The sequence below is a fragment of the Schistocerca piceifrons genome, chromosome 4 (genome assembly GCF_021461385.2).
Source record: "Schistocerca piceifrons isolate TAMUIC-IGC-003096 chromosome 4, iqSchPice1.1, whole genome shotgun sequence".
Taxonomy (NCBI): Eukaryota; Metazoa; Arthropoda; class Insecta; order Orthoptera; family Acrididae; genus Schistocerca; species Schistocerca piceifrons.
The window spans coordinates 237,441,277-237,465,075 of NC_060141.1; the positions used below are offsets into that span (position 1 = coordinate 237,441,277).

At 40.7% G+C, this 23,799-nt stretch overlaps 1 protein-coding gene across 1 annotated transcript in view; it reads right to left on the minus strand.

Annotated features, from left to right (window-relative positions):
* LOC124795131 (protein 60A-like) overlaps positions 1 to 23,799 on the minus strand; it is a 157,645-nt gene that overhangs the window by 13,095 nt on the left and 120,751 nt on the right. Inside the window, exons 3-4 of the mRNA XM_047259007.1 lie at positions 11,023 to 11,174; positions 531 to 716 (exon numbers count right to left, since the gene is read on the minus strand). Coding sequence (XP_047114963.1) covers positions 531 to 716; positions 11,023 to 11,174 — 338 coding nt within the window. The remainder of the gene's footprint in view (positions 1 to 530; positions 717 to 11,022; positions 11,175 to 23,799) is intronic.

A 23,799-nucleotide genomic window follows, 5' to 3' on the forward strand; every position in this document is an offset into this window, starting at 1 on the left:
CTCTTTTTCTAGATGCTTAATTTTTTTGTCAGAGGGTGTATTATTCCAGAATGAGATTTTCACTCTGCAGTGGAGTGTGTGCTGATATGAAACTTCCTGGCAGATTAAAACTGTGTGCCCGACTGAGACTCGAACTCGGTACCTTTGCCTTTCGCGGGCGAGTGCTCTACCAACTGAGCTACCAAACCACGACTCACGCCCGGTACTCACAGCTTTACTTCTGCCAGTATCTCATCTCCTACCCGCCAAACTTTACAGAAGCTCTCCTGCGAACCCTGCAGAACTAGCACTCCTGAAAGAAAGGATACTGCGGAGACATGGCTTAGCCACAGCCTGGGGGATGTTTCCAGAATGAGATTTTCACTCTGCAGCGGAGTGTGCGCTGATATAGAGCACTTGCCCGCAAAAGGCAAAGGTACCAAGTTCGAGTCTCGGTCGGGCACACAGTTTTAATCTGCCAGGAAGTTTCGGGTGTATTATTATTAGTCTACTTCTAGAAGCCAGAGGGAGTCAGATAGTAACTTCCGTACCTGTAAATGGATTGCTCTGTACATGGCTGTTCTCCGACTTCCGCTTTCGACCCAGGGCCTGTCGAGCAGAACGTGTGTGCACATCTCGATTGCCTGATGCTTTCAGGAAGGCTACCATGAATGGTAACTTGTCTTCTTCACTGTCAGAGCTTATTATTCCAATGTCTTCCAGATGAATCTCATGACCTGAAAAATGGATAGAAAGCAAATTTAATGAATTAAAATCCAGATCTGTGCGGGGTAAACTTTTCTATAGGACACTGTACAGCTGAATGTTGCTGGTGTTCCACTAAGAGTGTCACAAAATAAGTTACACTTTCAAATGAATTCTGTGTTAAAAACTGTAGCACTTTGTAGTTGACAAGTTAGATGTAATTCATTCAGTTTGAGAATTTTTAATTAATTTGATGTATTTTAATTATTTAAAGTACACGCTAATACACACACACAACTTAAATTCTGGCTGATGTTACAAAAGGCAATTAATAGCTCTTTGGCATAATAAACATTAAATCAAAGCTGCATCTTACATGTTCTCAGACTCTGGCATATTTACTTAGGTTTTTAGGTATATACTGATCATTTTACAATGACAATAAACATGTCAAATTTATCAATACATAATAAGTGTAAGCATCGTCCATACATGTATGCCACTGTAACTATGCAACCCACCCCCACACACCCATGGGAGTTACATGGTTTAGTAGTCCTTCATATCTCATCCATCAAAAAGGTTTTATCTGGAACTGCAGGGAATGGATTAGAAGACATGGATGTCAGAAGAGTGCAGCACACCGATGGACTTCTTAAGGGATGTAGGTGAAGCATCTCAGAATAGAGTGCTATGGCAACAAGACTGGTTAGAAGAATGTTCCTTCTTTAATTTTCAAGAATGTTGTAGAATATTCCAGAATGTTTGAAAATGTTACAGAAGGATTGAAAATGAGACAGTTTTTAAAATGTTATGGAAGGTTTGAGAATGTTCCTGAGCATTTTAGAATTTTCCAGTGTGTTCCAGGACATTCTTAAATGTTATACATTTCAGCTCAAAAGGGTGTATATTCAGTAGAGAAACAACAAGAATGTGTTGCATGAGTGGAAAAATTCACTTAGCACCACTGAGGAGAGAGGGGGGGGGAGGGGGGGAACTCACTTTTATGTACTAGAAGAGGAAAAAAGAGTGACATTTCAAAGTAAAACAGTTGCCCTCTCCAGGAATTGGAATCTTGTCAGCTCTATATAGCAGAACACAGTGCCACATGCAGTCATAGATCTATGAATTCAGCAGCCAAGGTGGTACAACTGCACGATAATGTGACAAACTGGAGAGCCAAGGATCATGTTATTCTAGTTCTGGACTTTTTGTTTCGGATTTTTAATTTTCGTTTCATATCATATTATGGAGCTATAAATATTTTTTTTTTTTTGTAAATATTTTTAGCTTTATTTCATAACTTGTTGGATTTAATCATATGAACAAGAAATTTTGGATCGCTGAACGCTTAACACAAATAAATGTAATTCGTATGTACAAAAGAATACGCTTATCGTTAGATAACAAAGTAAAAATGCTAATTGGATAACTATCAATCATTTGAGGTACAATAAATTTTGTGTACTTCTTGTTAAGTTTAGTTCCTGGGCACAACATATTTTCAAACTCACTGAATCAACTACGTAAACGGCCATTTCAAAATGTCGTCACCTCTTGGAAAAATTTCTGTGGTCGCCCATGGATACAGGACTGTATTTATCCATTCTGAGGCAACTAGAAGCTGTTTTGAATATCAACGGGTTTCCTACAATGCATTAGCCATGGTAATACATTGTGTTTTTGGTTTTTTGTCCAACCCCTGTACTTCAGCAGTGTTTAGTTGATATACGCAAAAGTAGAGGCAGAACGAATGGTATTTACAGAGTGCAGCACTTAAATCTGGACAAATTTCAATTTTAATTTCACATCATATCATATTTCTGCTGGAGGTCATGACTAGCATTCTTGATAGCCATAGCCATCTAGTAAACCGTTAGAAACTCAAAATGGCCAAGATGTTATGGACAAGTGTGGAATACAACTGAAGAGCTGTGATTATCAAATGTCTGCACTGGGCGTTCGCCCACTGATATAGTTCAATTCTTCGGGTACCCGTGATAAACTGTTGATATTGCGGCGAAGTATAATGCTTTGGAGAAGTCTGGGGTTCATGTCCTTGGTGTTGTGTCCAGTGAGGGTGATATCATCTACATCTACATCTACATTTATACTCCGCAAGCCACCCAACGGTGTGTGGCGGCGGGACTTTACGTGCCACGGTCATTACCTCCCTTTTCTGTTCCAGTCGCATATGGTTCGCGGGAAGAACGACTGTCTGAAAGCCTCCATGCGCACTCGAATATCTCTAATTTTACATTTGTGATCTCCTCGGGAGGTATAAGTAGGGGGAAGCAATATATTCAATACCTCATCCAGAAACGCACCCTCTCAAAACCTGGACAGCAAGCTACACCGCGATGCAGAGCGCCTCTTTTGCAGAGTCTGCCACTAGAGTTTGCTAAACATCTCCGTAACGCTATCACGGTTACCAAATAACCCTGTGACGAAACGCGCCGCTCTTCTTTGGATCTTCTCTATCTCCTCCGTCAACCTGATCTGGTACGGATCCCACACTGATGAGCAATACTCAAGTATAGGTCGAACAAGTGTTTTGTAAGCCACCTCCTTTGTTGATGTACTACATTTTCTAAGGACTCTCCCAATGAATCTCAACCTGACACCCAGCTTATCAACAATTACTTTTATATGATCATTCCACTTCAAATCGTTCCACACGCATACTACCAGATATTTTACAGAAGTAACTGCTACCAGTGTTTGTTCCACTATCATATAATCATACAATAAAGGATCCCTCTGTCTATGTATTCGCAAAACATTACATTTGTCTATGTTAAGGGTCAGTTGCCACTCGCTGCACCAAGTGCCTATCCGCTGCAGATCTTCCTGCATTTCACTACAATTTTCTAATGCTGCAACTTCTCTGTATACTACAGCATCATCCGTGAAAAGCCGCATGGAACTTCCGACACTATCCACTAGGTCATTTATATATATTGTGAAAAGCAATGGTCCCATAACACTCCCCTGTGGCACGCCAGAGGTTACTTTAACGCCGGTCACAGTGGTCTAGCGGTTCTAGGCGCGCAGTCCGGAACCGCGCGACTGCTATGGTCGCAGGTTCGAATCCTCCCTCGGACATGGATGTGTGTGATGTCCTTAGGTTAGTTAGGTTTAAGTAGTTATAAGTTCTAGGGGACTGATGACCTCAGATGTTAAGTCCCATAGTGCCCAGAGCCATTTTTTTGTTACTTTAACGTCTGTAGACATCTCCCCATTGATAACAACATGCTGTGTCCTGTTTGCTAAAAACTCTTCAATCCAGCCACACAGCTGGTCTGATATTCTGTAGGCTCTTACTTTGTTTATCAGGCGACAGTGCGGAACTGTATCGAACGCCTTCCGGAAGTCAAGGAAAATAGCATCTACCTGGGAGCCTGTATCTAATTTTTCTGGGTCTCATGAACAAATAGAGCGAGTTGGGTCTCACACGATCGCTGTTTCCAGAATCCATGTTGATTCCTACAGAGTAGATTCTGGGTTTCCAAAAACGACATGATACTTGAGCAAAAAACATGTTCTAAAATTCTACAACAGATCGATGTCAGAGATACAAGTCTATAGTTTTGCGCATCTGCTCGACGACCCTTCTTGAAGACTGGGACTACCTGTGCTCTTTTCCAATCATTTGGAACCTTCTGTTCCTCTAGAGACTTGCGGTACACTGCTGTTAAAAGGGGGGCAAGTTCTTTCACGTACTCTGTGTAGAATCGAATTGGTATCCCATCAGGTCCAGTGGACTTTCCTCTGTTGAGTGATTCCAGTTGCTTTTCTATTCCTTGGACACTTATTTCAATGTCAGCCATTTTTTCGTTTGTGCGAGGATTTAGAGAAGGAACTGCAGTGCGGTCTTCCTCTGTGAAAAAGGTGTTTAGTATTTCAGCTTTACGCGTGTCATCCTCTGTTTCAATGCCATCATCATCCCGGAGTGTCTGGATATGCTGTTTCGAGCCACTTACTGATTTAACGTAAGACCAGAACTTCCTAGGATTTTCTGTTAAGTCGGTACATAAAATTTTACTTTCGAATTCACAGAACGCTTCATGCATAGCCCTCCTTATGCTAACTTTGACATCGTTTAGGTCCTGTTTGTCTGAGAGGTTTTGGCTGCGTTTACACTTGGAGTGAAGCTCTCTTTGCTTTCGCAGTAGTTTCCTAACTTTGTTGTTGAACCACGGTGGGTTTTTCCCGTCCCTCACAGTTTTACTCAGCACGTACCTGTCTAAAACGCATTTTACGATTGCCTTGAACTTTTTCCATAAACACCCAACATTGTCAGTGTCGGAACAGAAATTTTCGCCACCACATTTCTTTGAAAAGGGACAAACTATCACAAAAGAATTTTTTCTGCAAGTTTTTTGAAACTGTGGATGATAACTGTGGCCTCTGAGAGACAATATGTCTTTCAGCAGAATGGTGCATTGGCTCATACGAGCCATGTAGTCCAAAACTGGCTCCCGATAACGTTGACATGTTCTGATCAAAGCAGTGCTGGGCACCAAATAGCCTGGATTTGAACTCCCTCATCTACCATGTTTGGAGCTTAGTCAAAGATGAGGGACTCTAATGTTGTATCTCTACGCACTGCTATCGAAACTGCATTTGCGAATATGGACAGCGCTGTTTTAAAGAGTGTGTGATAGACATGACTGGAGGCAGTCATTGTGGTTTAAGGTAGGGCTACGTCAATTAATGTTACTCTTGAAAGATACTAATATTTATATGTAAACGGATTTTCATTTTCATTTGTATTTTGTTTTAACAAATTTGCTTTAAAAAAACAGTTTCATTTATCTGGATTTAAGTGCCACATCCTGTATGTGACAGAACAAAAAGAAACTGTTCAAAAGAGCATATTCATTTGAGAAATGGTAAGAAATGATGGCAAAGATGATGATATTGGAAGACTGGTGATTTACCATCAGCTTACTTAGAAACTCGATACATACGTGAGTACACACAAAATGCTATGACCTAAGTAAGAAAATATGGCCACCCCAATCTTAATAGGAGCTGTTAGACCAGCTTACGCAAAACGTCTGTTAGATTTCAGTTTTGAAAGCACTTGGCCACAACAGTCAAAATTACATACTTTGTGTATGATAAATTTATTAAAAGTGCGTAACTATGTTTCATTCTGACAGCATATTAATTCTGTAAATATTAGCACTTCCTGTTTACTCTAAGTATTCTCCTATTTCGACAATCTCCTGACAAATGATCAGGGTAGTGAGTATTATATTCAAAAGATTCACGAGAATCATCCCAGTTTTGGGTCTAGTATGAGAGCATATTTGTGAATGGACTGGTCTGCCAATTCCCCAAACTTAAATCCTATTGAGCAAGTGTGAGACGCGGTAGGGGGAGACATAGCAGCACCAACGACGATCATGGAGGAACTGAATGCCCACACTCAAATATATCAGCACTTCCATCTTTGTTTTTATATATATTAATAGAGGGAAACATCCCACATGGGAAAAATATATCTAAAAACAAAGATGATGTGACTTACCAAACGAAAGCGCTGGCACGTCGATAGACACACAAACAAACACAAACATACACACGAAATTCAAGCTTTCGCAACAAACTGTTGCCTCATCAGGAAAGAGGGAAGGAGGGGGAAAGATGAAAGGATATGGGTTTTAAGGGAGAGGGTAAGGAGTCATTCCAATCCCGGGAGCGGAAGGACTTACCTTAGGGGGAAAAAAGGACGGGTATACACTCGCACACACACATATCCATCCACACATATATAGACACAAGCAGACATATGTGTGGATGGATATGTGTGTGTGTGTGTGTGTGTGTGTGTGTGTGTGTGTGTGTGTGTGTGTGCGAGTGTATACCCGTCCTTTTTTCCCCCTAAGGTAAGTCCTTCCGCTCCCGGGACTGGAATGACTCCTTACCCTCTCCCTTAAAACCCATATCCTTTCGTCTTTCCCTCTCCTTCCCTCTTTCCTGATGAGGCAACAGTTTGTTGCGAAAGCTTGAATTTTGTGTGTATGTTTGTGTTTGTTTGTGTGTCTATCGACGTGCCAGCGCTTTCGTTTGGTAAGTCACATCATCTTTGTTTTTATATATATATACATGTGTGTGTGTGTGTGTGTGTGTGTGTGTGTGTGTGTGTGTGTGTGTCCGTCCACCCCGATCAGACAAGTTTCTTCCAGAATATTGAGGGCAAATGGCACTGTTATTCTGGCAGCAAAATAACTGACAATGGCCGAAGTAGAGAGCATAATAAAAAATGCAGATTAGCAACAGCAAGGAACACTTTTACAAAAAAAGATATTTTAACATCTAATATAAATTTAAGTGTTAGGAAGCCTTTTCTGGAAGTGTTTGATGGAGTGCACCCTTACACGGGTGTGATATGTGGACGATAATCAGAAGAGACAAGGAGAGAATAGAAGTTTTTGACACGCGAAGCTATGGTAGAATGCTGAAGATTAGATGAGTGGGTGAAGTACCTAACAAAGTACTGAATCGCACTGGTGAGACAGGAAATTTATGGCACACATTCAGTGAAAGAATGGCTCGAATGATGAAATGTATCCTCCTGCATCAGGGAAGAGTTAATTAGGTAATAAAGGAAAGTCTGAGTATGTGGAGGGGTGTTTCAGGGGTGGGGAGGGCCAGCCACTTCCATCTGCTACATTGTTTTAGCTCCCTCTATCATTTTCTTCCTGTGTTGTCCATGTTTTACTGTTGACACCCTGCTTCATCCCACGCTTCGGTGTGGGTGAGCACATACTTTTCAACGATTGTTACCCGTGTTTTATGTTCCAGTTTATATTCCTGTTCTGGGATTTTTCTTGACACCCGTCTCCCTATGTTACTGACCGAGTGCTGAAGACCTTGCTATCATGCGCCCAAAAAACCCCTCTACTACTACTACTCACTACTAAGCAGGTTCAAGCGCATGAAGATCGCTGAGGTGAATATACTTGCACACGATAGCCTAGTATGGAGTGCTGCATCAAACCAGTCTTGGGACTGAAGACCACAACAACACACATTCTATTCGCTCATATACAAATTTCTGACCTGCATCATTTAATATTCGTTGATTTAATTCATACTGACTCTATCCACTTTATTTCCTTCAGTTGTAAAATGGAATTATTTATTTGTAGCTTCTCGGTACATTCTTTGCGTATTTCAAGGAAAATGGAACACGGCAACTGGATTCACATCCTAGCGAGGCATGCGCAAGGCAAACTGCGTGCTACACACACGAACGAAGAGGGGGGACGACTTGTTTACAGGAGCGAAAGCCTTGCCCGGCAGGCCGCTCGTTTTATTCGTTTCGCATTTTGCAAGGCTGCATGACGACAGCAGGAGGTGAGGCTGTAACACTTTGGCCAGGAGGCGCGTCGCCTCGGAAGCTGCGTGCTTGTGTGAGGTGAGGAATACTTACAAGACAGTGGGCGCTCTTTGTAGACTTAACAAGGTCACTGTCGCCGCAGGGAACAGCGGCGCCGAAGGGGTAGCGCACGAGTTAGTTTAAGAAATGTTTCACTGTATGCTGCGTAATTCAGTGGCACTACTGTCCGAGTCATGGACGATGGTTAGAGCGCCGGTCCAGACACGGGCACCGAATTCGCATTGTTGCCGGTTCTAGCAACAGTTAGGGTAAGGTCATGCACGTGCTTTGCGCTTGAAGAAAGCGTTTGTCTTGCAGATTGTGTCTCGTTTGCTTATGTAGAATTTGACGATTAGGCCGGTATTATTCTATCATATGTCTTTCACAAAGAAGTATGATCAAATATTCGTCAAATTTCTTTGACAAAGACCTTTGACGTGCCGCTAAAACGGGGTGTTACACTGTCATCATATTTTTCGTCAAATATCAAGATGGCGAAAAACAACTTGTTATTATGGGCTACAATTGCTAGTACATCACTTGCATTGTGTGTATTTGGAAGAAAAGCGACGGAAAAACAGGAAACATACTTAGAATAAGCCTTAGGTATTACGTCGAGATAGTAAAAGCATTCGGCAAAATTTGTTACAAGAGCTGCAAGTGGAGGAAGTCAAGTTTTAATATAAAAATTGCTTACGAATGGATGAGAGTATTTGCTAAGTAAAGTGGCTTCTCATTTCACAAAACAGAATACTCTCTAGAGAAATGCTATATGTGCAGAAGACAGGCAAACTGTGACAGTGCGATTTCTTGATACAGGGGACAGCTATTCTTGTTTACAACACAGCACTCGAATGTCACATTGCTCATTAACCATAATTCCAGAAACGTGTGAAGCGACTTATAAAGCACTGAAGGGGGAATATGTGAAGGTAAATAAATGTTCAGTACACTATATGGACAGTAAGAACTGTTTTCATTTTTCAATAATTTAATTAATGGAATAAGTGTTCCAACGATTATGGAATTAATACAAGTACAAAACAGATGAATCGCCTTTTAACTTGTGGCATCCAGAGTTCAAAAATAGACAAAGTAGAATGGAGAGCTAAGAAAGAATTATTGTATTTTCGAGTTGGCCACCTCCTCTTTTCTGGCGCGCTGAAAAGCTGCCTGGATGTTTCACGATGAAGAGGTGGACGGCTGTAGCTGTGATGGTGGACATGAAGTCGCCTGCAGCATGTTCCACCTGCCCATCGACACACAATTAATACCATGCAGAGTGCCCCTTGCTCACCCCAGACATCTAAATCGAGCAGTCCACACACATATTCGTAAGCAATAAAAAATATACGTAAGTTCACAAAAAGTTATGTGACGAACCAGCGTCTGTTTTGTATGAAACAAAGCAAATATGTGATCATTTATCCCACCTAGTATTACGGATGAGAGCAGAACTCAATCAAAATACGAGCAACATATTTACAATGCACTTCGAAGAGTGCGATACACACGAGAAGTCGTAATCAGAAGCACAATGTGGTGTAACCATAACGAGACAAAATGAAACACGGAAAACTAGAAACCAGCCAATAAGAAAGCGAATTATGGTTTTGATAAACTTGCAGCGCTCCCAGTGGCCTGGCAGCGAACGAAGGTCGTGTTAACGGAATACCCTGTATGAGATTCACCCCCTTTTCGTGAACTATACTCCTAGATGTGCAGAACTGAACATGCTGTCTTTTTAAAACTAAGAGTGACACCATGAGAACAACTTTTACCATTTCTTCTGTTTTCATACACATGCTTGGCATTGAGTACAGTACTAGTATCATCTGCAAAAGAACTAATTCTGCTTGTTGTATGTTATGTGAAAGATCGTTTACATACATGAGGAATAATAGTGGACCTAAAACTGAGCCTTGAGGAACCCCTTCCGTCTTTTCTTCGTAATCAGTATTAAGTCCCCAGATTATATTGGTCGAATTACTAAGTACAACTTTCTGCACTCTTTTGGTTAGATTCGACATAATCTACTGGTTGACTACACCATTAATCCCATTATAGTTCAATTTGTCTAGGAGAATACTGTGATGATTAGATTAGATTAGTTTTTCGTTCCATAGATCCGTGTTGAGGAGATCCCCGTGGATGTGGAACGTGTCAATTTTTTTTTTTTAAGCTGAAATAACAATACTAATAGTATGAGTATATACAATACATCATTTTTTAGCTGAAATAACAATACTAATAGTATGAGTATATACAATACATCATTTGTTTCTATTAAAAAAATTCGTCAATGGAGTAGAAGGAGTTGGCCACTAGTAAGTCTTTCAGGCTCCTTTTTTTTCACATGGTCAAATGCCTTAGATAGGGCGCAGAAAATACCATCCGGCATTATTTTATTATTTATTGCTTGTAAAATTTGGTGAGTGAACATGTAAATGGCATTCTCAATAGAGCAGCACTTTTGAAACCCACTGCGATTTGCTGCGGATATTATTGCTACTAAGGTGAGATACTATTCCAAAATACACCTCCTTCCCAGAACTTTCGGGAAATCTCAGCAGTGAAACAGGTCGGTAGTTACTGACTTCTCTCTTATCATTCTCCAAAAGAGGTGTTTAACAATGACATATTTCATTCTGGCAAAATGCCTTGAGACGCATTACATATTTCAGATAAGACCGGGCTTATTAAATGGGGACAAATCTTTAGCACTCTATTGGAAACATCACCAAAATCAGATGAGCTTTTATTTTTGAGAGAATGTGCAATTTTCCTCCTCGACTCTGATCCAGAACTGGGACGCAACTGTCAAGCTCCAACAACAAATGGAACAAAAACTGCAACAAGAATGGAAGAAGCATTGATGCTGTAGGTCAGGTCTTTTCTCAGAGGTGTGCGGTGCAGATAGCACTGTGCCGAGAGCAGGCACTGACCTGGTCGCGAGTCCAGCTGCGGCGACAGGTACAGCCCCTTGTTGGTGTCTGGGAAGACGACCCAGTCGATGAAGGCCGAGGTCACGTTCAGCGACAGCCAGCCCTCCGTCGTGGTGGTCGAGTTGACGCTGTCCAGGTACGACAGGTGCTCCCTAGAACGATCAGAACACAAACACAATTCGTCAAAGTCGGTCCCGTTATCCTCAGCTACATATAGTCTGCCATTCCTACCTGGCCACCTCACTATTTTGAGTAGTATGCCTTTTATTTTAGCACATACACTGCCAGAAAAAATTAGTACACCTGGCAAAAAGACGTCGATTTTGATCTGATGACGTCGTACGCACCTTGAGGACAGCAGATATACTGATAATGGTTTCAATGTCGTTCGCCAACAGATACCGTAGTGGCACAGTTACCAGAGTGCCATCTACACTCATGCTCATAAATTAAGAACAATGCTGATATATGGTGAAACAGCGCTCTGGTGGGCGGTTTGCGGGTTTAAATCACCTCGGGGTAAGACCATGCGGTGCATTTGACCTGTGGTCGTCGCAAGGTGGCGCTGGCAGCAGTCCATATGCGCAGAGGTGTGTTGGCGCATGTCAGAGTACGCTGCAGCGAGTAAGTGTGCAGACGTTTTCAGACGTGCTATTGGTGACTGTGTGTTGGAAAAAGAACACATATTGATGACGTTACGAGGGGTAGAATACTAGGGCGACTGGAGGCTGCTCAAACACAGCAGGTCGTAGCACGGGCCCTCCGTGTGCCACAAAGTGTGATCTCAAGATTATGGCAACGATTCCAGCAGACAGGAAACGTGTCCAGGCGCTACAGTACGGGACGTCCACAGTGTACAACACCACAAGAAGACCGATATCTCACCACCAGTGCTCGCAGACGGCCACGGAGTACTGCAGGTAGCCCTGCTCGGGACCTTACCACAGCCACTGGAACAGTTGTCTCCAGACACACAGTCTACAGACAATTGAACAGACATGATTTATTCGCCCGGAGACTTGCAAGGTGCATTCCACTGACCCCTGGTGTCAAGAACACAGTAGGTGGTCATTGGAACAGTGGTCCCAGTTTATCTTCACGGACAAGTCCAGGTATAGTTTGAACAGTGATTCTCGCCGGGTTTTCATCTGGCGTGAATCAGGAACCAGATACCAACCCGTTAATGTCCTTGAAAGGGACCTGTATGGAGGTCGTGGTTTGATGGTGCGGGGTGGGAGTAAGATTGGTGCACGTACACCTCTGCATGTCTTTGACAGAGGAACTGTAAAAGGTCACGTGTGTTGGGACGTCATTTTGCACCAGTATGTCCACCTTTTCAGGAGTGCACTGGGTCCCACCTTCCTCCTGATGGATGATAACGCACGGCTCCACCGAGTACCTTGAAACAGAAGATATCAGACGAATGGAGTGGCCTGCCTGTTCTTCAGACGTAAACCCCATTGAGTATGTCTGGGATGCTCTCGGTCGACGTATCGCTGCACGCATCCAAACCCCTAGGGCACTTCAGGAGCTCCGACAGGCACTGGTGCAAGAATGGGAAGCTATACCCCAGCGGCTGTTCGGCCACCTGCTCCAGAGTATGCCAACCCGTTGTGCGGCCTGTGTACGTGTGCATGGCGATCATATCCCATATTGATGTCGGGGTACATGCGCAGGAAACAGTGGCGTTTTGTAACTCATGTGTTTCGGGACGGTTTTCTCAACTTATCACCAATACCGTGGACTTACAGATCTGTGTCTTGTGTGTTCCCTATGTGCCTATGCTATTAGCGCCAGATTTGTGTAGAGCCACGTTGTGTGACAACACATTCTGCAATTATCCTTAATTTATGAGCATGAGTGTATATCAGTCCTTTAATAGGAAACGTTCACAGTCAGAAGGCTCAGTGTGGTACAAACGTGTGAAGCAAGCAGGCAACCATGCCACGGAGATGCAGTCGTGCTTCCTACAGTCAAGTGAGCGAGCTTGGAAGGGGTCAAATTGTGACCTTCCAGTGGCGGGATGGTCCTTTCGGAGAATTGCCACACAAGTTGGACGTGTTGCGTCAGTTGTGCAACAACGCTGGTATCAGTATTCACGTGAACAGTCTCACACCAGTAGACGAGTTCTGGACGTCCACGCAGCACAGATGCTCGCCAGGATAGTCGTATTTTAAGGGCAGGAGAGGCAGACGTACAGCTAGTACAGCACGGGTAACACGGCTTGTGAGCTCAGACATGTCAACACAGACTGTTGCGGACTGGTTATTAGCAGTGGGACTACGGGCAAGCACGCCTCTGCCCATCTTCCAGTCACGCCACAGCGTCACCGTGCACGGACCGGCTGTTGCAGAGATCACTCGGAAGAAGGAATGGCGCGCCGTAGTCTTTAGTGATGAAAGCAGATTCTGCCTGCACACAAGCGATGGTCGTTTGCTTGTAGACCTAGACCTGGTGAGTGCTGTCACACAGAATGCATTCTTCGAAGACACACTGGCGTCACCGCTGGGATGCGATAAGCTACAACTCTCGTTCACCTTTGGTGTTTTTTGGAGGGAACGCTAATCAGCGCTCGGAAAGTGCAGAATGTTGTTAGACTCGTTCTTTTGTCGTTCTTGCTCCAGCCAGAGAATGCTCGCCCACACATTGCCTGTGAAACTCAACTGGTATGCATGCGTGGGAATAGGGGAAGTAAATGAGACTCATCAGTGGTTTTGTAGGATTTGTAGTAGAGATAGGAAGATACTAGAACAGGAGGGGAAAATTGCCGCCCTTCAGGCTGAGTTAGACAAGACCAGAGGAGATCTTGACAGGTTAAGGAGGGAGAAGGGTAAAGAGAGGTGGGAAGTGGCAACAGGCAACAGGAGGAACAGGCCTAGAACTTTGTCTGACAGCTTTATGGTGAATGTGGAAAATAGATTTGACCTGTTGCTTCAGTTAGAAGCTGGTGAGTCTCAAGCAGTTGCAGGTGGAGACAGGGCACAACAAACTTTCAGCAGCAAATTGAAAAGTAAGAATGTAGGGAAATCAGTAAAGAGAAAGAAAGTGTTGTTGTTAGGTAGTTCCCATGGAAGAGGTGTTGGCCAACTTTTGCGCGATGAACTAGGATCAGAATACCAGGTCACCAATTTTTTTAAACCTAGTGCTGGTCTGGAGCAGGTGACAGAGGATTTAGGATCACTTTGCAAAGATTTCACTAAGGAAGACACCGTGGTTATAGTGGGTGGGGCAGGTAACAGTATTGACAGAGATCCTGGGTACAGTATAGAGTGTGACCTGGCGAAGATTGCATCAGCATCGAAGCATACTAGTGTTGAGTTTGTATCTGTTCTTGGGCGCCATGACCGACCTCATTTGAACTCATCTGTCAAGAGAGTTAATTTGGAGCTGGAATGGCTGCTCATGTCGGGTGCGGGGTCACACATTGGTGTGGTTCATGTTGATTCTCTCAGTAGGTGGGATTATACTAGGCATGGCCTTCACCTCAACAGGAAGGGGAAGGGTAAATTGGCTGGGGAAATAGCAGGAAAGTTAAAGGGGGGAGGCACTGTCATGAGTGGTAAAATACCAGTGGTTATAGGATTCAGAAAAGACCATTTTTTAGGGTAGGGAGGACAGAAAGAAAGCAAATTTTAAGAGAGGTTAGAACTGAGACAAACCTTCAGTTTGAGAAAGAAATCAAAAAACGTAATTCCAGCTTATTACATCAGCATAAACAGCCATTGGTTAAGAATTTTCAACTGTCAGCAGATATTTTAACTCCACCCAATTTTAACTCAGTCAATGAGAAATGTCAGCTATCTTTATTGCATCAAAATATTCGAGGACTGAGAAACAAAATTAATGTATTAACTATCTGCATAGATGAATTAGAGTCTTCAAACCCAGCTGACATAATCTGCCTCTCTGAACATCATGTGACCACTGGTATAGAACTTTTAAGTGTTACAGGGTTTAGGTTAGCATCTCACTTTTATAGATCAGAAATGGAGAAAGGAGGAGTTGCCACATTCATCAGGAACTGTCATAAATTTAAGAACACAGACATTCATAAATTTTGCCTAGAACAGCATATGGAAGCATGTGCAACAGAATTAGAATTTCACAAAAAATCCTTCATAATTTCAAGTGTATATCGAGCACCTGCAGGTAACTTTAATCTGTTTGTCAACCACCTTGAAGCTGTACTGGCCCATTTAACAACCAAAAACAAAGAAACAGTGGTTGCTGGTAATTTCAATGTAGATTTCCTTAAAGACTCTCCCAATAAGAACTTATTTGAGTTAGTAACACTATCATTCAACTTAATTCCCACTGTAAAGTTCCCCACTAGGATAGCCACTTGCCCACAAACAACCATTGATAATATCTTTATAGAAAAGTCCAATGAACAAAATTATATTACAAAACCAATAGTCAATGGCCTCTCAGACCATGACATGCATTTCCTTCTGTTAAATGTTAATACTGAACAGGATATAAAATCTGTTAAATCTGAGCTCAAGAGGGTAATCAGTAAGCCAAAAATTGATTATTTTGAGACACTCCTCAGAGACATTCACTGGACTGATGTTTACAGTGCTCATGGCATGAATGAAAAATATAACATTTTTGCTAATAAAGTGCTTACCTTATTCGAACACTGCTTTCCCCCAAAACTTACCAAGGTTAGAGCAAAGTCTAAAAAGAAGCCATGGATTACTCGAGGAATAGGGGTATCTTGTAAAACAAAAAGAAAACTGTATCTGTCAATCCGAAACATTTCCAATGTTGATGCTATAGCACATTATAAGAAATACTGCAAAATATTAAAGACTGTAATACGGATGTCAAAGCAAATATATTACAAGGAAAAGATAGTCATATCAGATAACAAAATAAAGACAATATGGGATATAGTGAAGGAGGAGAACAGTAGAACCAGACATGAAGAGGAACAAATAGCATTAAGAGTAAATGATACATTGGTGACAGATGTGTATAGTGTTGCAGAACTTTTTAACAAACATTTTATAACTGTTACTGAAAAGATGGGGTTGTCAGGTTCGGTAGATGCTGCCTTGGATTACCTTAGACCAGATGAATTTGACCCTCACTACCCCAACAGAAATAATGTCCATCATAAAATCTTTAAAATCAAAAACATCTAGTGGGTATGATGAAATATCAACAAAGTTAATTAAAGAATGTGATTCTGAGCTAAGTAACATATTAAGCTATCTGTGTAACCAGCCGTTTATTAGTGGAATATTTCCTGAATGGCTGAAATATGCTGCAGTTAAGCCACTGTTTAAGAAGGGAGATAAAGAAATGGCATCAAATTTCCGTGCAATTTCACTGTTGCCAGCATTCTCAAAAATTTTCGAAAAAGTAATGTACAGTCGTCTTTATAACCATCTTATCTCAAATAACATACTGTCAAAGTCACAGTTTGGATTTCTAAAAGGTTCTGATATTGAGAAGGCTATCTACACTTACAGTGAAAATGTGCTTAATTCATTACACAAAAAATTGCAGGCAACTGGTATATTTTGTGATCTGTCAAAGGCATTTGACTGTGTAAATCACAATATCCTTTTAAGTAAACTAGAATATTATAGCATAACAGGAAATGCTGCAAAATGGTTCAAATCTTATATCTCTGGCAGGAAACAAAGGGTGTTATTAGGAAAGAGACATGTATCAAGCTATCAGGCATCATCCAACTGGGAACTAATTACATGTGGGGTCCCACAAGGTTCCATTTTGGGGCCCTTACTTTTTCTTGTGTATATCAATGACCTTTCATCAGTAACATTACCAGATGCCAAGTTTGTTTTGTTTGCCGATTAGATTAGATTAGATTAGATTAGATTTACTTTCATTCCAATTGATCCGTAGTGAGGAGGTCCTCCTGGATGTGGAACATGTCAGAAAAACAACAATACATGACAAATATTTACAACTAAAACAAATAAGCTAATGTACCATTCCACAGGTCCCAAGTGGAATGATCGTCATTTTTAATGAACACTAAGAGTCATTTTACAAATACTAATGCACTGAATTTAAAATAAAAAACGTTTTTTATTTATTTATAAGGTAATAAACATGTAATACAACTACTGTAATACTTATTTACAATGAACACATTACTGCACTGAAATGGTGCAGAAGTTAGATTATACTTACACACACACACACACACACACACACACACACACACACACACACACACACACACACACAAATTTTCAGTGAACACATTACTGCACTGAAATTGTGCAGAAGTTATGTTGTACTTATATACAAATCAGTTGGTTTTACTAAGAAATTCATCAATGGAGTAGAAGGAGTTGGCCACCAATAAATCCTTTAGGCTTCTCTTAAACTGAATTTCATTGGTTGTTAAGCTTTTTATGGCTGCTGGCAAGTTATTGAAAATGTGTGTTCCTGAATAATGCACACCTTTTTGTACAAGACTAAGTGACTTTAAATTCTTGTGAAGATTATTCTTATTTCTAGTATTGATTCCATGAATTGAGCTGTTGGTTTGAAAAAGTGATATATTTTTAATGACAAATTTCATTAAGGAATAAATATACTGGGAAGCTGTAGTTAGTATCCCTAGTTCCCTAAACAGGCTTCTGCAGGATGTTCTTGAGTTCACACCACATATAATTCTTACTGCACGTTTTTGTGCCCGGAAAACTTTAGCTTGGCTTGATGAATTACCCCAAAAAATAATCCCATATGACATTATGGAATGAAAGTAAGCATAGTATGCCAGCTTTTTCATTTTTATATCCCCTACGTCTGACAAAATTCGCATTGCAAACAGAGATTTGTTAAGACGCTTCAGCAGTTCTGTGGTGTGCTCCTCCCAATTGAATTTATTATCAAGCTGTAATCCCAAGAATTTAACACTGTCCACTTCTTCTATCTTCTTGTCATCATATGTTAGACATATACTCTTGGGACACCCCTTACAAGTTCTGAACTGCATGTAGTGTGTTTTTTCAAAGTTTAGTGACAAAGAATTGGCTAGGAACCAGTGATTAATGTCCACAAATATTTTATTGGCTGATCTTTCTAAGACTACACTTGATTTGCTATTTATTGCAATGTTTGTATCATCGGCAAACAAAACAAACTTGGCATCTGGTAATGTTACTGATGAAAGGTCATTGATACACACAAGAAAAAGTAAGGGCCCCAAAATGGAACCTTGTGGGACCCCACATGTAATTAGTTCCCAGTTGGATGATGCCTGATAGACATGTATCAAGCTCTTTCCTAATAACACCCTTTGTTTCCTGCCAGAGATATAAGATTTGAACCATTTTGCAGCATTTCCTGTTACACTATAATATTCTAGTTTACTTAAAAGGATATTGTGATTTACACAGTCAAATGCCTTTGATAGATCACAAAATATACCAGTTGCCTGCAATTTTTTGTCTAATGAATTAAGCACATTTTCACTGTAAGTGAAGATAGCCTTCTCAATATCAGAACCTTTTAGAAATCCAAACTGTGACTTTGACAGTATGTTATTTGAGATAAGATGGTTATAAAGACGACGGTACATTACTTTTTCGAAAATTTTTGAGAATGCTGGTAACAGTGAAATTGGACGGAAATTTGATGCTATTTCTTTATCTCCCTTCTTAAACAGTGGCTTAACTTCAGCATATTTCAGCCATTCAGGAAATATTCCACTGATAAACGACTGGTTACACAGATAGCTTAATATGTTACTTAGCTCAGAATCACATTCTTTAATTAACTTTGTTGATATTTCATCATACCCACTAGATGTTTTTGATTTTAAAGATTTTATGATGGACATTATTTCTGTTGGGGTAGTGAGGGTCAAATTCATATTATGGAAATTACTTGAAATGTCTGGTCTAAGGTAATCCATAGCAGCATCTACCGAACCTGACAACCCCATCTTTTCAGTAACAGTTATAAAATGTTTGTTAAAAAGTTCTGCCACACTATACACATCTGTCACCAATGTATCATTTACTCTTAATGCTATTTGTTCCTCTTCATGTCTGGTCCTACCAGTCTCCTCCTTCACTATATCCCATATTGTCTTTATTTTGTTATCTGATATGACTATCTTTTCCTTGTAATATATTTGCTTTGACATCCATATTACAGTCTTTAATATTTTGCAGTATTTCTTATAATGTGCTATAGCATCAACATTGGAAATGTTTCGGATTGACAGATACAGTTTTCTTTTTGTTTTACAAGATACCCTTATTCCTCGAGTAATCCATGGCTTCTTTGTAGATTTTCCTCTAACCTTGGTAAGTTTTGGGGGAAAGCAGTGTTCAAATAAGGTAAGCACTTTATTAGCAAAAATGTTATATTTTTCATTCATGCCATGAGCACTGTAAACATCAGTCCAGTGAATGTCTCTGAGGAGTGTCCTAAAATAATCAATTTTTGGCTTACTGATTACCCTCTTGAGCTCAGATTTAACAGATTTTATATCCTGTTCAGTATTAACATTTAACAGAAGGAACTGCATGTCATGGTCTGAGAGGCCATTGGCTATTGGTTATGTAATATAATTTTGTTCATTGGACTTTTCTATAAAGATATTATCAATGGCTGTTTGTGAGCAAGTGGCTATCCTAGTGGGGAACTTTACTGTGGGAATTAAGTTGAATGATAGTGTTACTAACTCAAATAAGTTCTTATTCGGAGAGTCTTTAAGGAAATCTACATTGAAATCACCAGCAACCACTATTTCTTTGTTTTTGGTTATTAAATGGGCCAGTACAGCTTCAAGGTGGTTTACAAACAGATTAAAGTTACCTGCAGGTGCTCGATATACACTTAATATTATGAAAGATTTTTTGTGAAAATCTAATTCTGTTGCACATGCTTCCATATGCTGTTCTAGGCAAAATTTATGAATGTCTATGTTCTTAAATTTATGACAGTTCCTGATGAATGTGGCAACTCCTCCTTTCTCCATTTCTGATCTACAAAAGTGAGATGCTAACTAAACCCTGTAACACTTAAAAGTTCTATACCAGTGGTCACATGATGTTCAGAGAGGCAGATTATGTCAGCTGGGTTTGAAGACTCTAATTCATCTATGCATATAGTTAATTCATTAATTTTATTTCTCAGTCCTCGAATATTTTGATGCAATAAAGATAGCTGACATTTCACATTGTCTGAGTTAAAATTGGGTGGAGTTAAAATATCTGCTGACAGTTGAAAATTCTTAACCAATGGCTGTTTATGCTGATGTAATAAGCTGGAATTATGTTTTTTGATTTCTTTTTCAAACTGAAGGTTTGTCTCAGTTCTAACCTCTCTTAAAATTTGCTTTCTTTCTGTCCTCCCTACCCTAAAAAAGGGTCTTTTCTGAATCCTATAACCACTGGTATTTTACCACTCATGACAGTGCCTCCCCCCTTTAACTTTCCTGCTATTTCCCCAGCCGATGATACAAACATTGCAATGAATAGCAAATCAAGTGTAGTCTTAGAAAGATCAGCCAATAAAATATTTGTGGACATTAATCACTGGTTCCTAGCCAATTCTTTGTCACTAAACTTTGAAAAAACACACTACATGCAGTTCAGAACTTGTAAGGGGTGTCCCAAGAGTATATGTCTAACATACGATGACAAGAAGATAGAAGAAGTGGACAGTGTTAAATTCTTGGGATTACAGCTTGATAATAAATTCAACTGGGAGGAGCACACCACAGAACTGCTGAAGCGTCTTAACAAATCTCTGTTTTTTTGCAGTGCGAATTTTGTCAGACATAGGGGATATAAAAATGAAAAAGCTGGCGTACAATGCTTACTTTCATTCCATAATGTCATATGGGATTATTTTTTGGGGTAATTCATCAAGCCAAGCTAAAGTTTTCCGGGCACAAAAACGTGCAGTGAGAGTTATATGTGGTGTGAACTCAAGAACATCCTGCAGAAGCCTGTTTAGGGAACTAGGGATACTAACTACTGCTTCCCAATATATTTATTCCTTAATGAAATTTATCATTAAAAATATATCACTTTTTCAAACCAACAGCTCAATTCATGGAATCAGTACTAGAAATAAGAATAATCTTCACAAGGCTTTAAAGTCACTTAGTCTTGTACAAAAAGGTGTGCATTATTCAGGAACACACATTTTCAATAACTTGCCAGCAGCCATAAAAAGCTTAACAACCAATGAAATTCAGTTTAAGAGAAGCCTAAAGGATTTATTGGTGGCCAACTCCTTCTACTCCACTGATGAATTTCTTAGTAAAACCAACTGATTTGTATATAAGTACAACATAACTTCTGCACAATTTCAGTGCAGTAATGTGTTCATTGAAAATTTGTGTGTGTGTGTGTGTGTGTGTGTGTGTGTGTGTGTGTGTGTGTGTGTGTGTGTGTGAGTGTGTGTGTTAGCATAATCTAACTTCTGCACCATTTCAGTGCAGTAATGTGTTCATTGTAAATAAGTATTACAGTAGTTGTATTACCTTATAAATAAATAAAAAACTTTTCATTTTAAATTCAGTGCATTAGTATTTGTAAAATGACTCTTAGTGTTCATTAAAAAATGACGATCATTCCACTTGGGACCTGTGGAATGGTACATTAGCTTATTTGTTTTAGTTGTAAATATTTGTCATGTATTGTTGTTTATCTGACATGTTCCACATCCTGGAGGACCTCCTCACTACGGATCAATTGGAATGAAAGTAAATCTAATCTAATCTAATGACGTGCAGCTACTTCCCTGGTCTTGTCTGTAATCGAGCACGTGTGGTATATGATGGAAGGAGAAGTGGCTCGCGCGAGTCGTCAACCAACAACTCCCTTACAGAACTACATGAACAGGTCGAGCAGGCAGTGCGTAACGTACCCAGGACAGCATTCGCCTTCTGTACGACCGACTGGATGTCCGAGTCTGCCCCTGCATTGCCGCTCATGGAGGCTACACCATTTATTAATATGGGAGTTTCAGCGTGGGTCAATACCTAATACCTCAGAAGCGCTTCTGCTATTGATTTGTAAAAGTAATCATTTCATGCACTCCATAGGCACGTTGCATTAAGAAATCCTGAGTGAATTGGAAACTTGTAAAAGGAGTGCCCGCAGTTTACATGTAAGAAACAAATGAAATTCGCGAAACGACTATTCTCTTAATAAATTTATGCTATGGAAAATGATTTCTTAAGTAAGAAAATAAGACAATTTTTAAATAATACCCTCCGAGATTTAAAAAAAAATAACCAGGCATTACGCAAAAGTTAACCGAACGGGACGAAAAGCGATAGATGTTACGTACACATAGTGACAAACAAATGATTGTGAATGACGTATTCAAGAAGGAGAGTTTCACAAATTGAGCAAGTCAGTTATGCGTTGGTCCACCTCTGGCCCTTATGCAAGCATTTACTCGGCTTGGCATTGATTGCTATAGTCACTGGATGACATTCGAGGGATATCGTGCCAAAGTATGTCCATTTGGCGAGTTAGATCGTCAGAATCCCAAGGTGGTTGGAGTGCCCTGCTCCAAACGTCGTCATTTGGAGAGAGATCCGACCACTTTGCTGGCGAAGGTAGGCTTTGGCTAGTACAAAGACAAGCGGTAGGAACACTCGCCGTATGCGGACGGGCATTATCTTGCTCAAATGTAATTCCAGTATGGCTTGCCATGGTGGGCAACAAAACGAGTAGAATATCGTGGACGTAAGGGTACCGCGGATAACAACCAAAGGGGTTCTGCTATGAAATGAAATGGTACCGCAGACCATCACTCATGGCAGGCCACAGTCAGGTTTGTATCCCATCGCCATCCAAGGCGTCTCCAGACATGTCTTTGCTGGCACCGGTACTCAGTTCGAAGCTGATCTCGTCATCGAAAACAATTCTACTCCAGGCAATAATACTTCAGGTCGAATGTGTTTGACACCACTGTAAAAGCGTTCAGTCCCTTTTCTGTTAGCCGCCTGTTAACGGTCCTTTTGATCACTGAAGCACCAGTTGCACGTCGGATGAATCCGGGGCTCTGAGAGCCTCTCTAACGATTGCTACGTCCGCGCGTTGTATCTGCTCTCTAGGCCGATCGCTTCCTTCTTGACGCTGTGTTCGGCCATGGTTCACCCCTTTCTGGCAACATTGTTGAATAGTGCATCGCTCCTATTCAAATGTCGAGGGATTCGCAGATTACTTAAACAGCTCTCTTTGAGCCCAGCTACACCCCTCCCTCAAATGCTGACATCTGCGTATATCGTCCAAGGGCCTGTCTGTGAGTCGCAACGTAACTGCTCTTGAAAACAGGAATAATACTGGAACTCAATACTTCGTAGTATATCCCTTTGACATTATAACAGCTTCCAAAAGTTCTTGCATGTTACTGTTTTTTACTGTGCAATCAGACCTAATTAGTTCCCATTCTTTCTTCAGCTCCTTTTTCATATCTTATTTCGAGTTGGCTGTAGTACTCCTGGGTTCGTGTGATAAAAACTGTATGGATTAAGTTCTGATAACTGAGATGGTGTCTAAATAATTTACTTACCATTATAAAGAGACCATTCTTTAGCAAACTATGAAGAGGAACATTTTGGGAGTAAATCTAATTCACAATTTCTTCACGATTCTCTGTAAATACTTTTGGATGCTGAGATATTGCTTGCTGTCGGTCATAAATAAATTCCGTCGCATCTGATGACAAATGCACCTCCTTACCAAAAAACTTTCCCCAGTCAAGTTTTACAATAGGTTGCAAATCTTTAGCCTGTAGCGCATTTGGATT